Source organism: Aethalodelphis obliquidens, unplaced genomic scaffold (assembly GCF_003676395.1).
Source record: "Aethalodelphis obliquidens isolate GAN/ISIS:26980383/991018 unplaced genomic scaffold, ASM367639v1 scaffold7, whole genome shotgun sequence".
Taxonomy (NCBI): domain Eukaryota; kingdom Metazoa; phylum Chordata; class Mammalia; order Artiodactyla; family Delphinidae; genus Aethalodelphis; species Aethalodelphis obliquidens.
The window spans coordinates 23219449-23236009 of record NW_020837951.1 but is presented as its reverse complement, the minus strand read 5'-3'; the positions used below and the strand labels follow the sequence as shown (position 1 = coordinate 23236009).

General features: G+C 44.7%; 1 protein-coding gene across 15 annotated transcripts in view; it reads left to right on the top strand.

Annotated features, from left to right (window-relative positions):
• The window catches only part of PALM2AKAP2 (PALM2 and AKAP2 fusion), a 607743-nt gene that overhangs the window by 342298 nt on the left and 248884 nt on the right, over positions 1-16561 (top strand). For all 15 annotated transcript variants that reach the window (XM_027105241.1, XM_027105248.1, XM_027105256.1 and 12 more), the window contains one exon: positions 3750-3880. In XM_027105241.1, coding sequence (XP_026961042.1) covers positions 3750-3880 — 131 coding nt within the window. The remainder of the gene's footprint in view (positions 1-3749; positions 3881-16561) is intronic.

Below are 16561 nucleotides of genomic sequence, written 5' to 3'. Positions count from 1 at the left end.
TCCCTGAGACCAGGCCCACTGTCTTGTTCTGTTAGATCCTCTCTTCCTAGCTCCAGCTGTTGCGGATGTTCTGGTGATGTCACTGCTGTAGCCAGCGAAGAGACAGATCTGGGGGCACATATGCTTTTGGTGTTCATGGTCACCAGGCTGCTTTTGTCAGAGGTGCTGACCAATGGCTGGGGCTAAATCAGCCAGAAGATGGGGTGGGGTGGGGTAATTCAACCCTTCCCTTGGTGGCAGGAGGCACTGGTCGAAGAAGAGCAGACAGAACATTCCCAAAATCAGCCACTTCCTCGCATTTCAAGAAGCCCTGGCTTGTAGAGCATCTCCTGCTGGGGCACAGAAAACTGGGACTCTCCATGGCTGCCTTTCCAGAAGGGTCCACACACCAAGTCTGAGGTTGCCAGCATGTCAGTCTCCCAAAATCCTGAGGTTTTTACCTTCCACGGGTGGAACTAGGTTAATGTCAAACGTTTTAGCACAGGAAGCTCTCTGAAAGGGTGACCCCTTCCTCCCAAGTAATCAGAGTGAAAGACAATTGAGAATTTTCAATTCACCCATTCACTCATTCATTGGCTGGAACTGAGCCGGGTGAGACAGTGAGATGCAAAACTGAATAAGGAATGGCCTTAGCCATTGAGGAGCTGGGAGTCTACAGGGGGGGCAGATATAAAAAGAAGTAATTTGAGGGTAATCTAAAGAATGCTCTAGGAGGTTCCTGGTGGTCCAGTGGTTGGGACTTGGCGTTTTCACTGCTGTGGGCCGGGTTCAATCCCTGGTCGTGAAACTAAGATCCCACAAGCTGTGTGGTGCCGCCAAATAAATAAATAAAATTTAAAAAATAAAGAATGCTCTAGAATATGTTCTCCACTATAGGAGACACTAATCCTGCCAGCAAAAGTGGAGGAAGGCTTCTCAGGTGGCATTTTACCTGGTCTTTCTCAGGTGAAAAGAGGAGAGACCAAGGGAGCAGGACGAACGACAAGAATAAACATTCCTATAGTTCTAAGTATAGACCCAGCACTTTTAATGTATGAACTCACTTAAATCCTCATAACACACCTCCGAGATGAGCACAGTTGTTGTGTCCATTTTACGGATGAGGAGACTGCGGCTCAGTGAGGCTAAGGGCCTGTCCTAGGTCACACAGGTAGTAAAGGGCAGACTGGCTCCAGAATCCAGACTGTTAACCATCGTTCAACCTGGTCTCTTGGCATAAGCGAGTGTGATCTCCCTGGAGAATTTTGAGTGGCTTGAGTGGAGAATGGTGGTTCTGAGGGTTTTGTTTGTTTGTTTGTTTCTTCCTTCTGTAGCCCACTTAGGAAGAGAAACCAATTTACCCCACCCATTCCCACTTTCCAGTGAGGGGTGGGGGGAATCTCTGTAATAAAGCTTTGGAGAACGTAGTAGTTTGCTAGGGCTGCCATAACAAATTCCACAGACTGGGTGTCCTAAACAACAGAAATGTATTTTGCCACAATTCTAGAGGCTAGAAGTACAAGATGAAGGTATCAGCAGGGTTAGTTTCTTCTAATGCCCTCTCCTTGGCTTGTTGATGGCTGTCTTCCTCAGGTGTCTTTACACGATCTTTCTGTGCTTGACTGTGTCCTAATCTCTTTTTATAAGCACACCAGTCATATTGGATTAGAGCCCATCCCAATGACCTCATTTAACGTTAATTTCCTCTTTAAAAGCCCTATTTCCAAAATAGTCACATTCTGCAGTAGTGGGGCTTAAGACTTCAACGTATGAATTTGGGGACGGGGACACAATTCAGCCCACAGGAGAGCCACCAACATATGCAGATTGCACCGTGAGCTTTCACACATGATTTTATATTATTAAACAATGCCCTATAAATTTTTAAGTATTTTTTTACACTTTCCTGAGTAGTCCTTGAGAACTTTTTTTTAATTAATTAATTTATTTTTATGTCTTTACTGGAGTATAATTGCTTTACAATGGTGTGTTAGTTTCTGCTGCTTGCAAACTATTTATAACACGTTTACTGGCAACATGTTAGCAATGCTGTGCAACTGTTGAAGCACATTGGGGTGAGAGGGCGGCTCCTGTCTGCAGTCACTTTAGCAGTACAGTTAAGAATCATATGTGAACAACCTGGTGTCTTTAATGAACGGAAAGCTGCAGGTCAAGAGCTATAATTATGCCTCTCTGTGCACTCTAAGAGTGACCAAACAAATCTCCACCAACGACTTGTAATTCAAAAGGAAGAATAACACCAGTGAAAACTGTGGCCACCTGGACACCACCCTGACGATGCGTTGCTAACAAAAGGTCCAATCGGAAGTGCAGGAATTCCAGCCACCAGAACTTGCTCCTGTGCATCCAGCTCCTGTACATCTTGCTTCATGCTGCTGAATGGTTGCCTGACTTCTCAGTAGAATGGCAGATCAGAACCATTGATGAATTCTAATTTACTATTACTAAACGTTTGTAATTTTTAGTGACTCATTTTATAGGTTCATAATAAATAGCCCTAAATCCCATGTAAAATGCGAGTCTATGGACTTGTGTATCTTTTGCTTGTAAGAGCTATCGAAAGGAAACCAGTAGTCTGAATTGTGTGTCCACAATGTTAGAGACATGGTCCACTTTCTCTTACTTCCATAAATCATATTTAATTGGTTCCAAGCCATGCATGACCTGGCTCTTAGTCATCATGAGAGCTCCCTTTCTTTCACTTCCTCACCCTAACTAACGAGATCAAATGAGATTCAGATAGAGGGGATGCCAGGGAGCCAGAGAACCTAGCACTTACTCTATGTTGACTGGTTTCAAGGCCATTACTCCAGTCCTTGCTGGGAAGAACTTGTCGCCTGCCCTTCTTCTGGCAGAACTGGTGATGCATCCTCACAGTGGTCCATTCCCATGACCACCGACCTGCCTACAGGGATGCTCAGCCATGATGTCCAGCCTCTGGCAAACATCCAGTAACCACCAAATGCCAACTAGGTAACCCAAATCAAAAATCCTCTCCTATGCCTTACATGCTTTGCTCTTCATTTTAGGGAGTTTCAACATGCCTTTCTCTTGAGCTGTTTTCATTTCCCTTCTCAAAGCACTAATCAGTCACTCCCTCCTAACCACTGACCCAAAACACGAAAGCTTCATTTTACTCATGATTATATTGGGACACCGACACAGGGGGGGTGCGTAATTTTAGTACCATTAAGAGACATCTGCTGAGGATGGTTGGGAGTCATTAAAAATGAGTTTTTAAGAAGAGGCGTGACATGGATTAATCTTTTAAAAAGAGCACGTTAAGATGGACTGGATATTACAGTGATCTTAGGAAATGTTATAATGGAACTGTAGTTGCATAGAAAAATGTCCTTACTTTTTAGAGACTCGTACTAAAATATTTATGGGTGCCATGTCATGATGTTTGTTATTTACTTTAAAATGCTTTGGTGGAAAGAATATGTGGGAAAATATGGCAAAATGTTTATAGGTGTGAAATCCAGATGAGATTACACAGGCATGCATCATATAGTTTCCTCTGTTTTTCTGTATATTTTCAAATTTTTTAATAATAGAAAAGTGGAAATCAATCCTTTTGGCGGCTCTCTGGGCCTTAGGCGAGAGAGACAAGTAGGGGGCCAAGTAGTGAGAAGCGATTCAGGTGGACGCTGATGAGGGGCGGAGCTAAGATGGAGACACCGCGGAGGGAGAGGAGGGTGTGGACCGAAAGGTATCATCTAGTCTGTTCTCTTCGCTCATTCCCACAGTCCAAAGTGCTTCGGGAAAAATGGCTGCTGCAGGGTGTACCTGCTGGAACTGCGGAAGAGGAGGAAGCCAGGCGGCGGCAGTCTGAGGAGGATGAGTTAAGAGTCAAACAACTTGAAGGTAACATTCAGAGGTAGGTGGTTTCCAGCCCAGGCCCCAAAGCTGTGACTTTACAGTGCAGTAACCACATCTCTCCTCTAGGGGGCGTTTCTCAGTGCCGTCACCTTTTCCCAGGGCTTTAGAATTATCTTCCTAAACAGAGTAGTACATTGTTGCCACTGAAACTTTTCCATATAACCCAGAATTTTGACTCTGAGTACTAAGTATTGTATTGGGATTCACACAGTACAGTGATGTCTTCATGGACCAACTAGGTGTGGTAAGCAGCTTGCCCCTTCACTAAATGTCCCCTTTTTGAGTTCTTCTGTCAGCTTTTGTCTTTTTCCTTCTTGAGCTCAGGCTGTTAGCTGTTAGTGGGTCTGTTGTCAAATTTGCTACATTTGATCAATTTGAAATGGGAAAACTGTAGCCAAGGGTCTTGGAATTGAAACTGAGGGCACCCCTGTGAGCTGTGTGCCTGGGCTCTAAAAAGTAACTTTGTATTGTCTAGTTTCAATGCTCAGAGGGTGAGTTGCTTCCTTTATGGTCCTCAGCCAGGTTCTGAACATTTCAGTCTGGGAGATAAGTGACCTCTCTATGGTCAGTGGCTGGCCAGGCTCAGACAGAAGCAAAATAAATGTAGGTTTCCACCTGGGAACTGTAGCCACGCCAGGTCCCAGGGCACCCAGCCAGAGATGTGAGATGGTGGGGGAAGATGGTGTGTGGAGATGCCTTAGAACGAAATCTCCCCCGCCACCTTATCCCACCAAATTCTGCTGGAAATATCACCTTGGAGAGGGTCATCTCTTTCTCCTGAGGTTTTGAGCTCTTTTAAAATACAAAGAGTAATAGCTAACTTGCTACCAATCATTTGTACCCAAGAGTGAATGAAGCTGGTGAGGGTACCTAGGGGACCCCAATAGCATCACCAAAGGGAAAAGCAGACCGACTGTAAGCCCCAAAGGCCTGTGTCCCTACTTTGCTTGAGCCCTTATGCCCCTTAAAGAGTTCTCAGAGCAGCTTGCCCAAGCTTTGCTTATGGGGGAAACTGGCTAAGAAAAAGTTTATATGGGGTGTGTGTGTGCGCGCGCGTGTGTGTGTGTGTACGTGTACATATACATACACACACATATACGTACACACACACTTTTTCTTAAAATACAAAGGATAAAGGCTAAATAATATGTATATGCATATGTATATAACATTGGAATGGCTAAATTATATATTAGTGTGTGTGTGTATGTGTATATATATACCATTAGAAGAAGAAATTTTAATCCTGTAAATACTGACATCAAGCTTGTGAGGACAAGTACCTCCAGAACCCCAGGAAAAGAAAGGACTTCATGTTAGAAGCCCAGAAGATAGAAAGGGGAGGGGGTGGGATGAAGTAGCCCAGAGTCCTGAGCCTTGGGAATGCCCTCTCCTCAGAAGTGGCTCGGCTTGCTGCATCTTAGGCAAGATGAGGGAGCCAAGGATAATGGGAAATATTGACAGTAAACTGGAGAGGAAAAGGTAGCTCTGAGACATGGTTTTATAGGTTTGTTTTTAAGTCTCAAAGCGGCAAGTCCATGGTGCTTTCAGCTGCAGTGGCAGTTGATACCGTATAGCATCTCTTTATCTTTACTCTTGTTAAAAGTTCCAGTCCATTTCCTCTCTCTTTCTTACTACACTACACTCCAGATGGGTCTGGCACCACGCAGGTGCTCCATAGCTGTTTGTTGAATGAAAGGATTGGGGCTGGGACCCCTGCCTGGCAGAGGGAGGCTGGGGAATTACTCTCCAGTCCAAGTTGGCAAAATTCTAGGAACCAAGTGGCCTGGGCATTGTCTATTCACAGCAGGAATCATGATCCAGGTTCACATGGGGCAGCATTATACTGCCGAGGAGTTCTAGGCAGGAGGAGGAAACAGGGATGAGAATTGCAGGCCCCCTCTGCAATTGCAGGCCCCCTATGCACATGGATGGGCAGAAAATTTGATTTAAAATTGTTTTTTTAAAACCTGGATATCTTTTCTCACTGAGCCTGATATGTGCATTCATTTCATGTAGTAGGTATTATTACAGATGGAAGGCAGAGAGGATTTGGAAAGTAGGATAAAACCAGTTCTGTGACCTTTTCTGGTTTTCTTAAATGGCGTCAGAAAACGTGGTCTTCAGCCACATTGGCAGTTTCACTTTGGCTTGAATACAAATATATTGTTGTTCTAGCCCCATAGGTGGTAACTCTCACCTGTGATGAGCCATTATACGTGGGAGAGGAATCTTAAATCAAGACTCAGTTTTGGCTAAATTAATCATTGGAGCGAGATATAAGAGTTAGGAGCTGGTTTGTGGTTCAGGTGGGCATGACCATACTCCTAAAAATAAAGAGAATCTCTTTTTATCCTTTGAGTCAACAGAAGAAAGAGCTCATTCAATGCATGCAGGCAATCTCTTGGAGGCCATTTAAGAGAGAGATTCCCAAGCCAGAAGGAAAGAAATCATAACAGCCTAAAGGGGTGGGGGTGGGATGCTTAGGCCTGGATTCAGGGGGCATTTCCTTCTGCCATAACCACGGCTTTGCTGGACATCGGCCAAATGGGCATTGGCCATTTGTTGGAGAAGGAGCTGTGTTCCCTGGAGCTGATTTTCTGTAGGAGCAGGGCTGCCAATGGGCATCATTTCCTCCTTAGGGCCTCTTGAGGCAGGAGTTTCTTCCTACCTTAGATGTCAGTTTCTGCTTCCCTTCATCTTACTCACAACTTCTCTTCTACAGTATTCAGCATCTTTAAGCTTCAGTCCCAAGGGAAGAAAGGAGCTCTCCCCGCTCCTTCCTTAAAGGATCCTCAGTCACCTAAGACACTTTTCTGAAGTCAAGCATTGGTTCTCTCTCATACCCTTAGTCACTTGAACTGCTTTAAAGGTTCATTGTAAACATAAGCATCCTCCAGTCTTACAAGGTCTTTGTGGATGGGCTGGCCTGGGTCTGCTAATTTTGGCCGAGCTCGGCTAAGAGACTCTAAGCTGTAGGTTGGATGAGGCTGCTCTCATTTTCCCTGCACTAATGAACTAATCATGACCATTTCCTTTTACGGCAATGGCCGAGGTGCAAGGGGGCTGAACAGGCACAAGGCGTAGGCTCAGAACTGCCCGTGAGCCATTAGCCAAAGCAAGTCAATGGCTAATCCCAAAACCCAGGGGAGGAGGTAGACAGCCAACCTGTTAGAGACAGGGACTCAGAGTTATGGGGCAAAGGGTACAGATACAGGAAAGGGTGAAAATGGGTACTAATCCTTCAATCTTCCAGAAGCATGATTGTTCAATTAAAAACTGCAAGCATTAGGGAAGACTGACCAGCAGGAGGGAAAGTACAGAATAGCCCAATGAATGAGAAAGAGGATGAACTAAAACAACTCAAGAATTCAGAGGAAAAGGAAGAAAAGAATAAAGGAAAATATGAGTGGCTTTGGAATAAGATCTGATCTTTATGTAATAGGGATCCTGGAAACTGCCTGCAAGTCAAATGCAGCAGAACCACTAAATTAAGGAATTCTAAAGGAGTTTGAATTGGAACATTAATTTGTAGGTCTTAAGATTTGGGTCCACCTGTCTAAGTCCTCCCCCAGCAACAAATTAGATTTTCCTGAAGAGATATATGAACTCTTTTCAAACTATATTAGTATATAATATAAATGTACTAAACTATATTAGTACATTTAGGCCCTGAAGGTATATTAGTCCCTTTTGGTGAATCAGGAGTAGCTTGAAGAACCTGATGGAGCAGTACAGAATAGCAATCCAAGAGCAGGGAGAATGCCTGCAAGGAAAGATTAAGGGAAATCAGGGTCAGTTAGTTTAGAACAAGAGAAGATAATGATGGCAACTTAACTCAGAACTTCAAGTGTATGTAGGATTTAGGCCACATCTGAATTCTTTATGTGTTGGCCATTCTGAATATGATAAAGACTTAAAATAAAGCATGAGAATTTGCGCTTAGACATATGTCTGTTTCCCTAGATATCTTCAAGAAGAAAGAACATAACCACCTTTCTAATTCTGATTCCAAAATTCTTTAGGGTGCCAGTAGCCATATAAGAAGTTCCAGGTTTACAGACATGTTTTCTTCCAAAATGTTATTTGTAAATTGGCGGTGATTTGGAACTGAGAATGTTGTCTGTTTTTAAAACTATTATATGTGGTGCTTAGGTTTTTAGGGCAGCCCACACGGAGGACGGGAAGGAAGGGAGGGAGGGAGGGAGGGAGGGAGGAAGGAAGGGAGGGAGGGAGGGAGGAAGGAAGGAAGGGAGGGAGGGAGGGAGGGAGGGAGGGAAAAATGTAACTAGACTATTAAATCTGGGCATTAGAATCACTTGGGAATAAAAATATGAATTCCCAGGCCTCATTCCAGGAAATTTGGATTCAGTGACCGAGGTGAGGAGCCTTGTAATTTATGTTTTTCAAACAGTGCTCCAGGTAATTCTTTTGCATGGTCAGGTTCAAGAACAATTGCTATAAATGGAAAAAAGCATAGATCATAAGTGAAATCCCATTATAATACCTGTAAACCCTCAAGGGAAGTGAGAAGTAAATAGTGTTTGGAAGAAAATTGATTTCACCCAAACAGATAAAGAAGGACAACCCCGACCCTTGATTTCAGACTGATTCAAAGCCTTAGTATTTTGACTCAAGGAAATTTGAACCCTGCTTTGGGACTCCTGTAAGTGGGAATAAAGCTGTCTCTCTGGCATTGGGCTGAGGTCTCTCTACCATAGGTCCCACCGTGGAACCAAGCTTTTCATTTGAACTTGATTGGAAACAGCCTTGGTTTACCAAACTAAAATTGATACCCGTCAGGAAAGATGGCTGCTTTCCCAAAGGCCAGAAAATGCTACCATTTTTCAAAGGTTTCTGGCTGAAATTAAGAGCCCGATAGCCTTGAAATGATGACTTCAGTGATGACAAATGATATATCAATTGTCAAATTCTTTTGCATAACTTTTCACAGGGCAATTTCAGATTGGCCCCGTCTGTTGATTATATTCTTGGCTCACTAGAAACCAGGAGCAAAATAGGCTAAAAAAAAAGAAAAAAAGTTGGAATTGTTGAAAGCAAAATCTGTACACAGATTTCTTTTTTCTTTTTCTTTTTTAAAAAAATTGGATATCACATCTGTCTGCTTTATTTCCCATTGGAGTGCTATATTGAGAAAGCCCCAAGGATTGTTTCTGGCTTGGGCCCGTCATCCACCATTGTCCATGCCATCACTGGATGTGATGCATCCCTGGGGGCCACAAGTGGGTTTCCCATTGATGCTTTTGGAGATTTTAGGCAGTTAGATTCACACTAGCTGTATCTATTTCACATCTGCTCCAATCAACAAGTCTTGTCACTTGCCTTGTGGTTTTCTCACCTAAGATTCTCTTTCTTATTTAACCAGGTTTTATTTAAGTGTTTGAAATATAGTCTTCTTAACTTTCTTTGATTAGTGAGAAATATGAGAAAAATTTGTCCCCCCACCCTGGAATTACTCCAGGGAAGATGAGAAACCTCATGAAGTGGTAAATGAAAAGGGAACAAACTGTGGCAAAGCCAGCGTGCTGATTCTAGTTCTGCTGCTAATTTGCTGTGTGACTTTGGGCAAATCTGTCATCCTCTCTGGTCTCAGTTTCCTCATCTCTTCAGTAAGAGGTCTCTCAGGGTCTTCCAGATGTGGTATTCTGAGATCCTCTAATTTGGGAGGTTGGCTAGAGATCCCTCTTCTGAACAAAGAGATCTATGCAGAGAAATATCACTATATTGTGGAAGGAAGTAGTTTTGGAGACAGGCCAGAATCGGGGAAAGAGGTTAAGTTCTCAGGAAACAAAAGCTCCGTGTGTAACTGACTCATCCCAGAGGTGAATAATTCATCTGAACAGCTGTCAATTCTAAACTATGTCACATCAAAATATTCATTGAATAAAATATTGATGCCTCAGTTGCTAACCCAGAGAGGGCCATGCAACTTTTTAGAAAGAAAATTCAAGATGCAAGTGGTCTGGTTCAGTTCTGCTTCTGACTCAGGATTCTTTGAGTGCCTCTGTTGGTCTCTGATGGACACCAGAATTCACTTAATTTTCCACATTCTTAAGACACTCGAAGCAGAAGACTGGCAACATCAGGCATAAGCATGTGTGTGTTATATTATGGGACTTTGGCAACCAAGAAGATGACAGTGACCCACAAATAACTGTTCTAGAAAAGGCAACCACAGAAATGTTCATTGGAATCACAAAGGACACTTGCTTGGGATTCAGCGCGTTCTTTCTACTTGCTATTTTTAAGTCTGTGATGTGCTGTTGTTTCTTGGCAGGGCACAGAGCATGCCACATTGGCTCTCCACATCTGTGCACTCCTGGCCACATTAGGCAATCTAGTCCTGCCAAATTCCCATTCTTTTTCTTTCACTAAAATAAATCTTTATATAGTGTAAACCATATGGTGATATAATGGTAGCACTATATTGTCTAATATTCATTGGTCTCTTACTCTGTTCTGGGTACTGACTTAGCTTTGGGGTCTCCATGAATTCATTAATATTCTCATTGCATCCCCAGAACATTCCCACAAAGTAGTTGTGATGTTGATGATACCCATTATACAGCTGGGAGAACCGAGGCTTAGGAGATAAAGTAACTTGCTGCCCAGAATGACCCCTTTAAGAAGTGAAAGAGACAGTATTTGAACTCAGCTCTGCCTGACTCCAAAGCACATTCTTAAAAATCTCAACAAAAGTTGTTATTTTAAGCTAAAAATCTCTGAGACTTGTGATATTCAGTGAGATCACACCAAAATTTCCCTCATGGTATAAGTGGATGGATAAGTAACGTGCTCCTCCCTCCTCAGGGACCATGTGCTCCATTGCGCATGATCATCATGACTGGGGAGGCTGCCCCCTTCAGGTTCTTTCAGGAGGTACAGGTTCCATTTTAGGTTTGGTTCCCTTCCTTTTCTCTCTGAAGCCCTTTGCTCCCGAGTACACTTTCTTGGTTGTCTACAGCTTCATCTCTGCTGGAAACAGTGTATGGTTATGTAAAGGGCCCCCAGCATAGCACACTGGTTAGGAACCTAGACCTTAGAGTTTGATTGACCTTGGTTTGAGCCCTACTTCTGCATTTATGAGTTGTTTGATCTTGGACAAGCCCTGTAACCTCTCTGGACTTGAGTTTCCTCACCCGTACACTGGGGATAACAATGCCCGTCGTAAAGAGTGGTCGCAACATGTAGAGATCACGTGCACGTGCAAGTGCCAAGTACAGTAGGCTGTCATGAAGTAAGAGTAGTGCTCCTGTTACTGTTTTCTCTATTCTTCTGGAGAGGGTTTCCAACAGTAACACTCTTGACATTCAGGGCCAGGTAATTCTTTGTTGTGGGCGACTGTCCTGGGCTTTGCAGGATATTTCACAGCGTCCCTGCCCTTTACCTAGTAGATGCCAGGAGCGCTACGCCCACCCCCAGGCATGACCGTCAACAGTGTCTTCAAGCATGGCTAAATGTCTCCTGTGGGCTAAACATCCCCCCACTGAGAACCACTTCTCCAAAGCCTGGAGTTAAAGGGATTGATACTAAGATAAAAATCACCGCCTCAGGTAGCTTCAGAATACAGAACCCTTAAAAGATTTATGAAGATAACATTAATGATTCTTGGGGCAGAATGACGTAAAGTCATTCTGAAAATAGGAGTCTTCGCTCAAGCACTGAGCCACGAAAGTCAGTTCTGTGTTAAAAAGAAATGGTTGCCTTTTTTTTTTTTGGCATCCAATGCTGTGCTGATTTTGCAAAGGCAGTGAGTTTATGACAGTTCTACAGTTCATAAAACTGTGGAATCTTAGCGAATGCATAACTGAGGTGCTGTTATCTGGATCAACTTTTATCTGATACTCCAATTTGCAATGAACCCAGAGAGTACGAGGCAGTAGACAGGCTCTCCCCAGAGGCTAAAAATTGACAGGAAGCTTACTTCCTCACAGAGTAACACCCAAGCCCACAATGGAACAAGTCTCATTATCACAAAGAATCCTCCCTTGGGATGAAAGTTATGTTCTCTGCAATTTTTCCCGGCTCTCTGGTCCCTACCCTGCCCCCTAGGGACCGCACAGAAAAGTCCCTCTTTATAGACTGAAATCTGGATGCTTCTGGGTTGTGGTCAGCTTAGGAAGCTGGGTCAGACAAGGGAGGAAGCACTCTGAAATTGCATTCAAGCACATCTGCGTCACTCGTGCGTTTCCCAGTTGCCGATAGTGGAAGAGCCTGCCGCCCGACGTTTCCCAAGCATCTTGCCTTACTCGGGTTTTGTAGGCTCCATTATAATTGCCTCATTGTTGGTTAGGTAGATTGGGTTTAAAGTACCCGGAATGATGAAAAGAGTGGGAGAATTCCATACACTGAGACCACCTAAGAGCCACACTTGGGGACAGTTTGCATTTTGCGGCCCTTAGAACAGTTGCCGTAAGTGAAGGAATTATGCAAAGTCAACTTTCTTGGCAGCTGGTCCCAGGCTTTCTGGCCTGTGATTGCCATGCCTCAAGTTTCCTCTCTACAAATGCTTTGAAAATAGTATTTTTCTGCCCCTATAGCTTATAATGTGGTCACTTCTAACCCCTCTATATTCTTGATGGATCAAAAACGGCAGGGGTCCTTTCGATATTTTCTTCCATGGTCTTTACCAACTGTATACCAGTTGTGCATTCTGAAGGCAATGGATGGTCTCTCGGGTCCTTTCCATCAAGGACAGTCTATGATCTTACAACATGGGGGCCTTACAGTCAAGTCTGATGGCTGAGGTCCAGCAGCCTTGGGGACCCAGGCAGGCTTTGATGGGGAGCAGACTTGCAGGCAGGCTGACCCGACACCGCCATCACCACGGTCTGCAGCCAAGTCGATCTCGTGAGCACAACCCCACTTTGTATGCTCTCTTTTCACTACTTAGGCCCAGAGAAGAGTCCTGTGGGACCTGCTTAAGACCTGTCACTGCAAGGCCTGCCTCTCCTGGACTTTCCAGTTTCTCCTCCCGTCAGGTCGAAGCCTTGAGCCCTCCGAGGCAGCAAGTGGGAGATAAGCTCACAATCCCTCTCCCGTTCTAAGATTCCAGTTCCCTAGCTGACGTGCAAAAACAGTAGAAGGAATGCCCCTCTTCTCACTGTTACCCCAAAAGCAACTTCTGCCATCAGGCGTTCTTTAGATCTCTCACCCAAGATGTAAACCTTAACAGTGGGAATTTCAGGCCACGTGAGAGGAAAAGGGTACGCAGCAATAGATGAGTTAGGTTTAGGCCATGTTTATTAGGAGGGGTTTGCCTACATCCTCATTCCCATCCCTTTTGGGAGAAACTATTTTTGAGCACATTTGGTGCACATGTGCAAGTACACTTGCAACATGAAGAATTAAGGTTTTTTGTGCTCACAGATTCTCAGTCAGGAATTAGAGCAGAGAACAGTGGTAACGGCTTGTCTGCTTCACACTATGTGGGACCTCAGCTGGGAAGACACAAATGGCTGGGAGTGACTCAAGAGGCTGTGTGCTGGAATCACCTTCATGGCATGTCTAGAGCCTCAGCTGGGATGACTCAAGGGCTGGATGGGACTAATATCCTCGGCACCTCCACATGGCCCTTCCACAGGCTGGCCTTCTCCCTGCATGGCAGCTGGGTTCTGCGAAGGAGCACCCCACGGGGAATGTCTAGAGAGCAGACATTCCAAGGGAGCCAGTGGAAGCTGTAAGACTTCTTCTGTCCCTGCCCCCCTTGGAACTCTGGTAGCATCACTTCCACTGTGTCCTGCTGGTTTCAACAGAGCCACTAAAGCCAACTCAGATTCAAACAGAAGGAAATGAGAATCTTTACCTCTTGACGGGAGTGGCAGGGTCACATTGCAGAAGAGCATGTGGGATGGGAGAGATTTTTGTGACCTGCTTGGAAAATGCGATCCGCCTCAGAGCCTATGTTGTTTGGTGCAGATTTGAAGCCTAGTCTTCACTATTATGTAGTTTTTGTTTGAATGTCCCATTGATTATTATGTTGTGTTCCTCTTTATTTTTATGAATCTTAAAATTCTTTTTTTTCCTTTTTGACTGCACCACATGGCACTCGGGATCTGAGTTCCCCAACCAGGGATGGAACCCGTGCCCCCTGCAGTGGAAGCACAGAGCCCTAACCACCGCACCACCAGGGAAGTCCCTTAAAATCCTTTTTGATGCAGTTAAAAAACAAAAAAGGATTGAGGAATAGAGGCCCTAAAGCTACATGTGAAGTGACAAGACCACGGTGCCCCCTTCTGTCTGACAGCAACCTCCCTCCACCCCAGCCCCCCACTGCTAAGCCTTTTGATCTCCTTTGAAACAGAATCTCTGTTGGAATAACACACACTCCAGGGATCTCGGAGTCTCACGTTTTTCCCTCCCATGTGAAAAGGCAGAGGAAAAAAGTGAATAATGTTTGAATATTGCCAGTGCACAGAGCATATCTGTAAGGTTAGGGACATTTCTGCCAGCACAGACTGTCACCCCAACCTGGGTGCCTGGAGGAAGGATTTTAAGCACTGCCATGGTATGTGGCGTGAGGGTTGCCACCTTAGCCAGATTCTGCCTGGAAGGACTAGACATCTCAACACCAGTGGCGTTCACGGCCATTGCTGGGCCACATGGCTCTTTAGTGCAAATTAGAAAATGCAGCTCCACATGAGGCCACCATTTGGAAAAACCACTGGCTGGATTCTAGCCTCCTCTACTCCTTCGGCAGGTGTCCGCGGGCAGAAACAAGCTGTATAAGCACGTGCATTGGTCCTGCTCACTACTCAGTCTCTGCTGGCCTCCTTCCTATCGGTCATTAAGGTATTCCCAGTTACCTCCCATTCTTTTTTTTTTTTTTTTTGCGGTATGCGGGCCCCTCACTGTTGTGGCCTCTCCCGTTGCGGAGCACAGGCTCCGGACGCGCAGGCTCAGTGGCCGTGGCTCACGGGCCAAGCCGCTCCGCGGCATGTGGGATCTTCCTGGACCGGGGCACGAACCCGCATCCCCAGCATCGGCAGGCGGACTCTCAACCCCTGCGCCACCAGGGAAGTCCCTACCTCCCATTCTTAAATAGTCTCAGATAAGGCCAGAGGAGATGGAGAGGAAGCTTTTTACAGGCCACTGGGGAACACAAACAAGTAAGCCATCAATTATAAGCTGTTGGGAAAGCTTCTATCATGGAAGTTCAAAAAGAGTCTATGGGAACATATGCAGGGGAGGGGTACTTAACACTCAGATGAGGGAGTACAGGTAAGACTTCCTAGTGTGATGTGTGAGGAGAATGTGTTTTTTAGCTCTTGATTTTATCTGCTGTTGATTTTCAGCAAATTATTTTATCTTTTTACATTACCTTACCTTACGTTACCTTACCTTGCATTACATTACATTGTATTACATTATGTACATTCTTGACTAGGATGTAAGTTCCCTGAGCACAAGGATTTCATGGATTACTCACTGTATTAGTTTCCTGAGGCTACTGTAACAAATTACCAAAAACTAGGTGGTTTTAAACAACAGAAGTGTATTCTCTCACACTTCTAGAGACCAGAAGTCCAAAATCAAGGTGTCAGCAGGGCTGTGCTTACTCCAGAGGCTCTAGGGGAGGATCCTTCCTTGCCTCTTCTAGCTTCTCGTGGCCTCCGGCATCCCTGGGCTTGTGGCTGCATCACTCTCCTCTCTGCCTCCATCTTCATATGGCCTTCTTATCTCCCTGTGTCTTCTCCTCTTCTGCCTCTTATAAGGACACTTACCATTGGATTTAAAGACTATTCAGGTAATCCCAGAGGATCACATCTCAAAATCCTTTCATTACATCTACGAAGACCCTTTTTTTCCAAATAAGGTCATACTCACATGTTCCGGGGTTAAGATGTGGACATATCTTTTGGGGGACCACCATTCAACCTACTACACCCACTATATATGTGTGTGCGAGTGCCTACAATACTGTATGGTGCCTACTAGGTTGCTCTCAATAAATATTTTTTAAATTTAATTGATCTGTATCAGCTTTAGGTCATCTGTAGGATTGTCATGAGCTTGAAAACAAACATTTATGTCTAGAGATGGTATAGGGCTGAGATTACAGCAAAGAGTATCAGCGTCCCACTTGCTGGTTCAGTTCCAGGGTCTCCACTTGCTGTCTGTGTAATCTTAGGCAAGTTTCTTTAGCTTCACTTTCCTCTACTACAAAAAAAAAAGATAATATAATAAACTATTGGGTAGCGGCGCTGATTAAATTAATACATACGGAATGCTTAGAAAATACTTAGAACGGCCTAGGACTTGGTGCCCAATCGGTTTTAGCTTTTATTATAAAAATAAAAGAGTGATGTGACCATGTACAGTATATAAATAACCCCAAATTATTTGATTTTCTCAGACTCCCTCTCCACTCTCAGAAACAGCTGAGAGGGACGCCACCACCCTAAGCTTAGCACACTGTTTAGAAGTCAGCTGCAGCTGGACATACAAGTCCAGTGGTGACTTGGAAGCACCAGCCCTCACCCCTCAGACATCCAGGGCAGAGGAAGAAAGGAGGCTGGGAGCACAGCGCTGAAAACTGCTGCCTTGCAGGGGTGGGAAGCAGCTTTTGTCCCCAGGGCAGCTGCTCCCTCTCTGGTTCCCTCCGGCTCTGTGAGGCAGCTCCTCACAGCTCCTATCTGTTACCCTAAGGCCCTCGGCA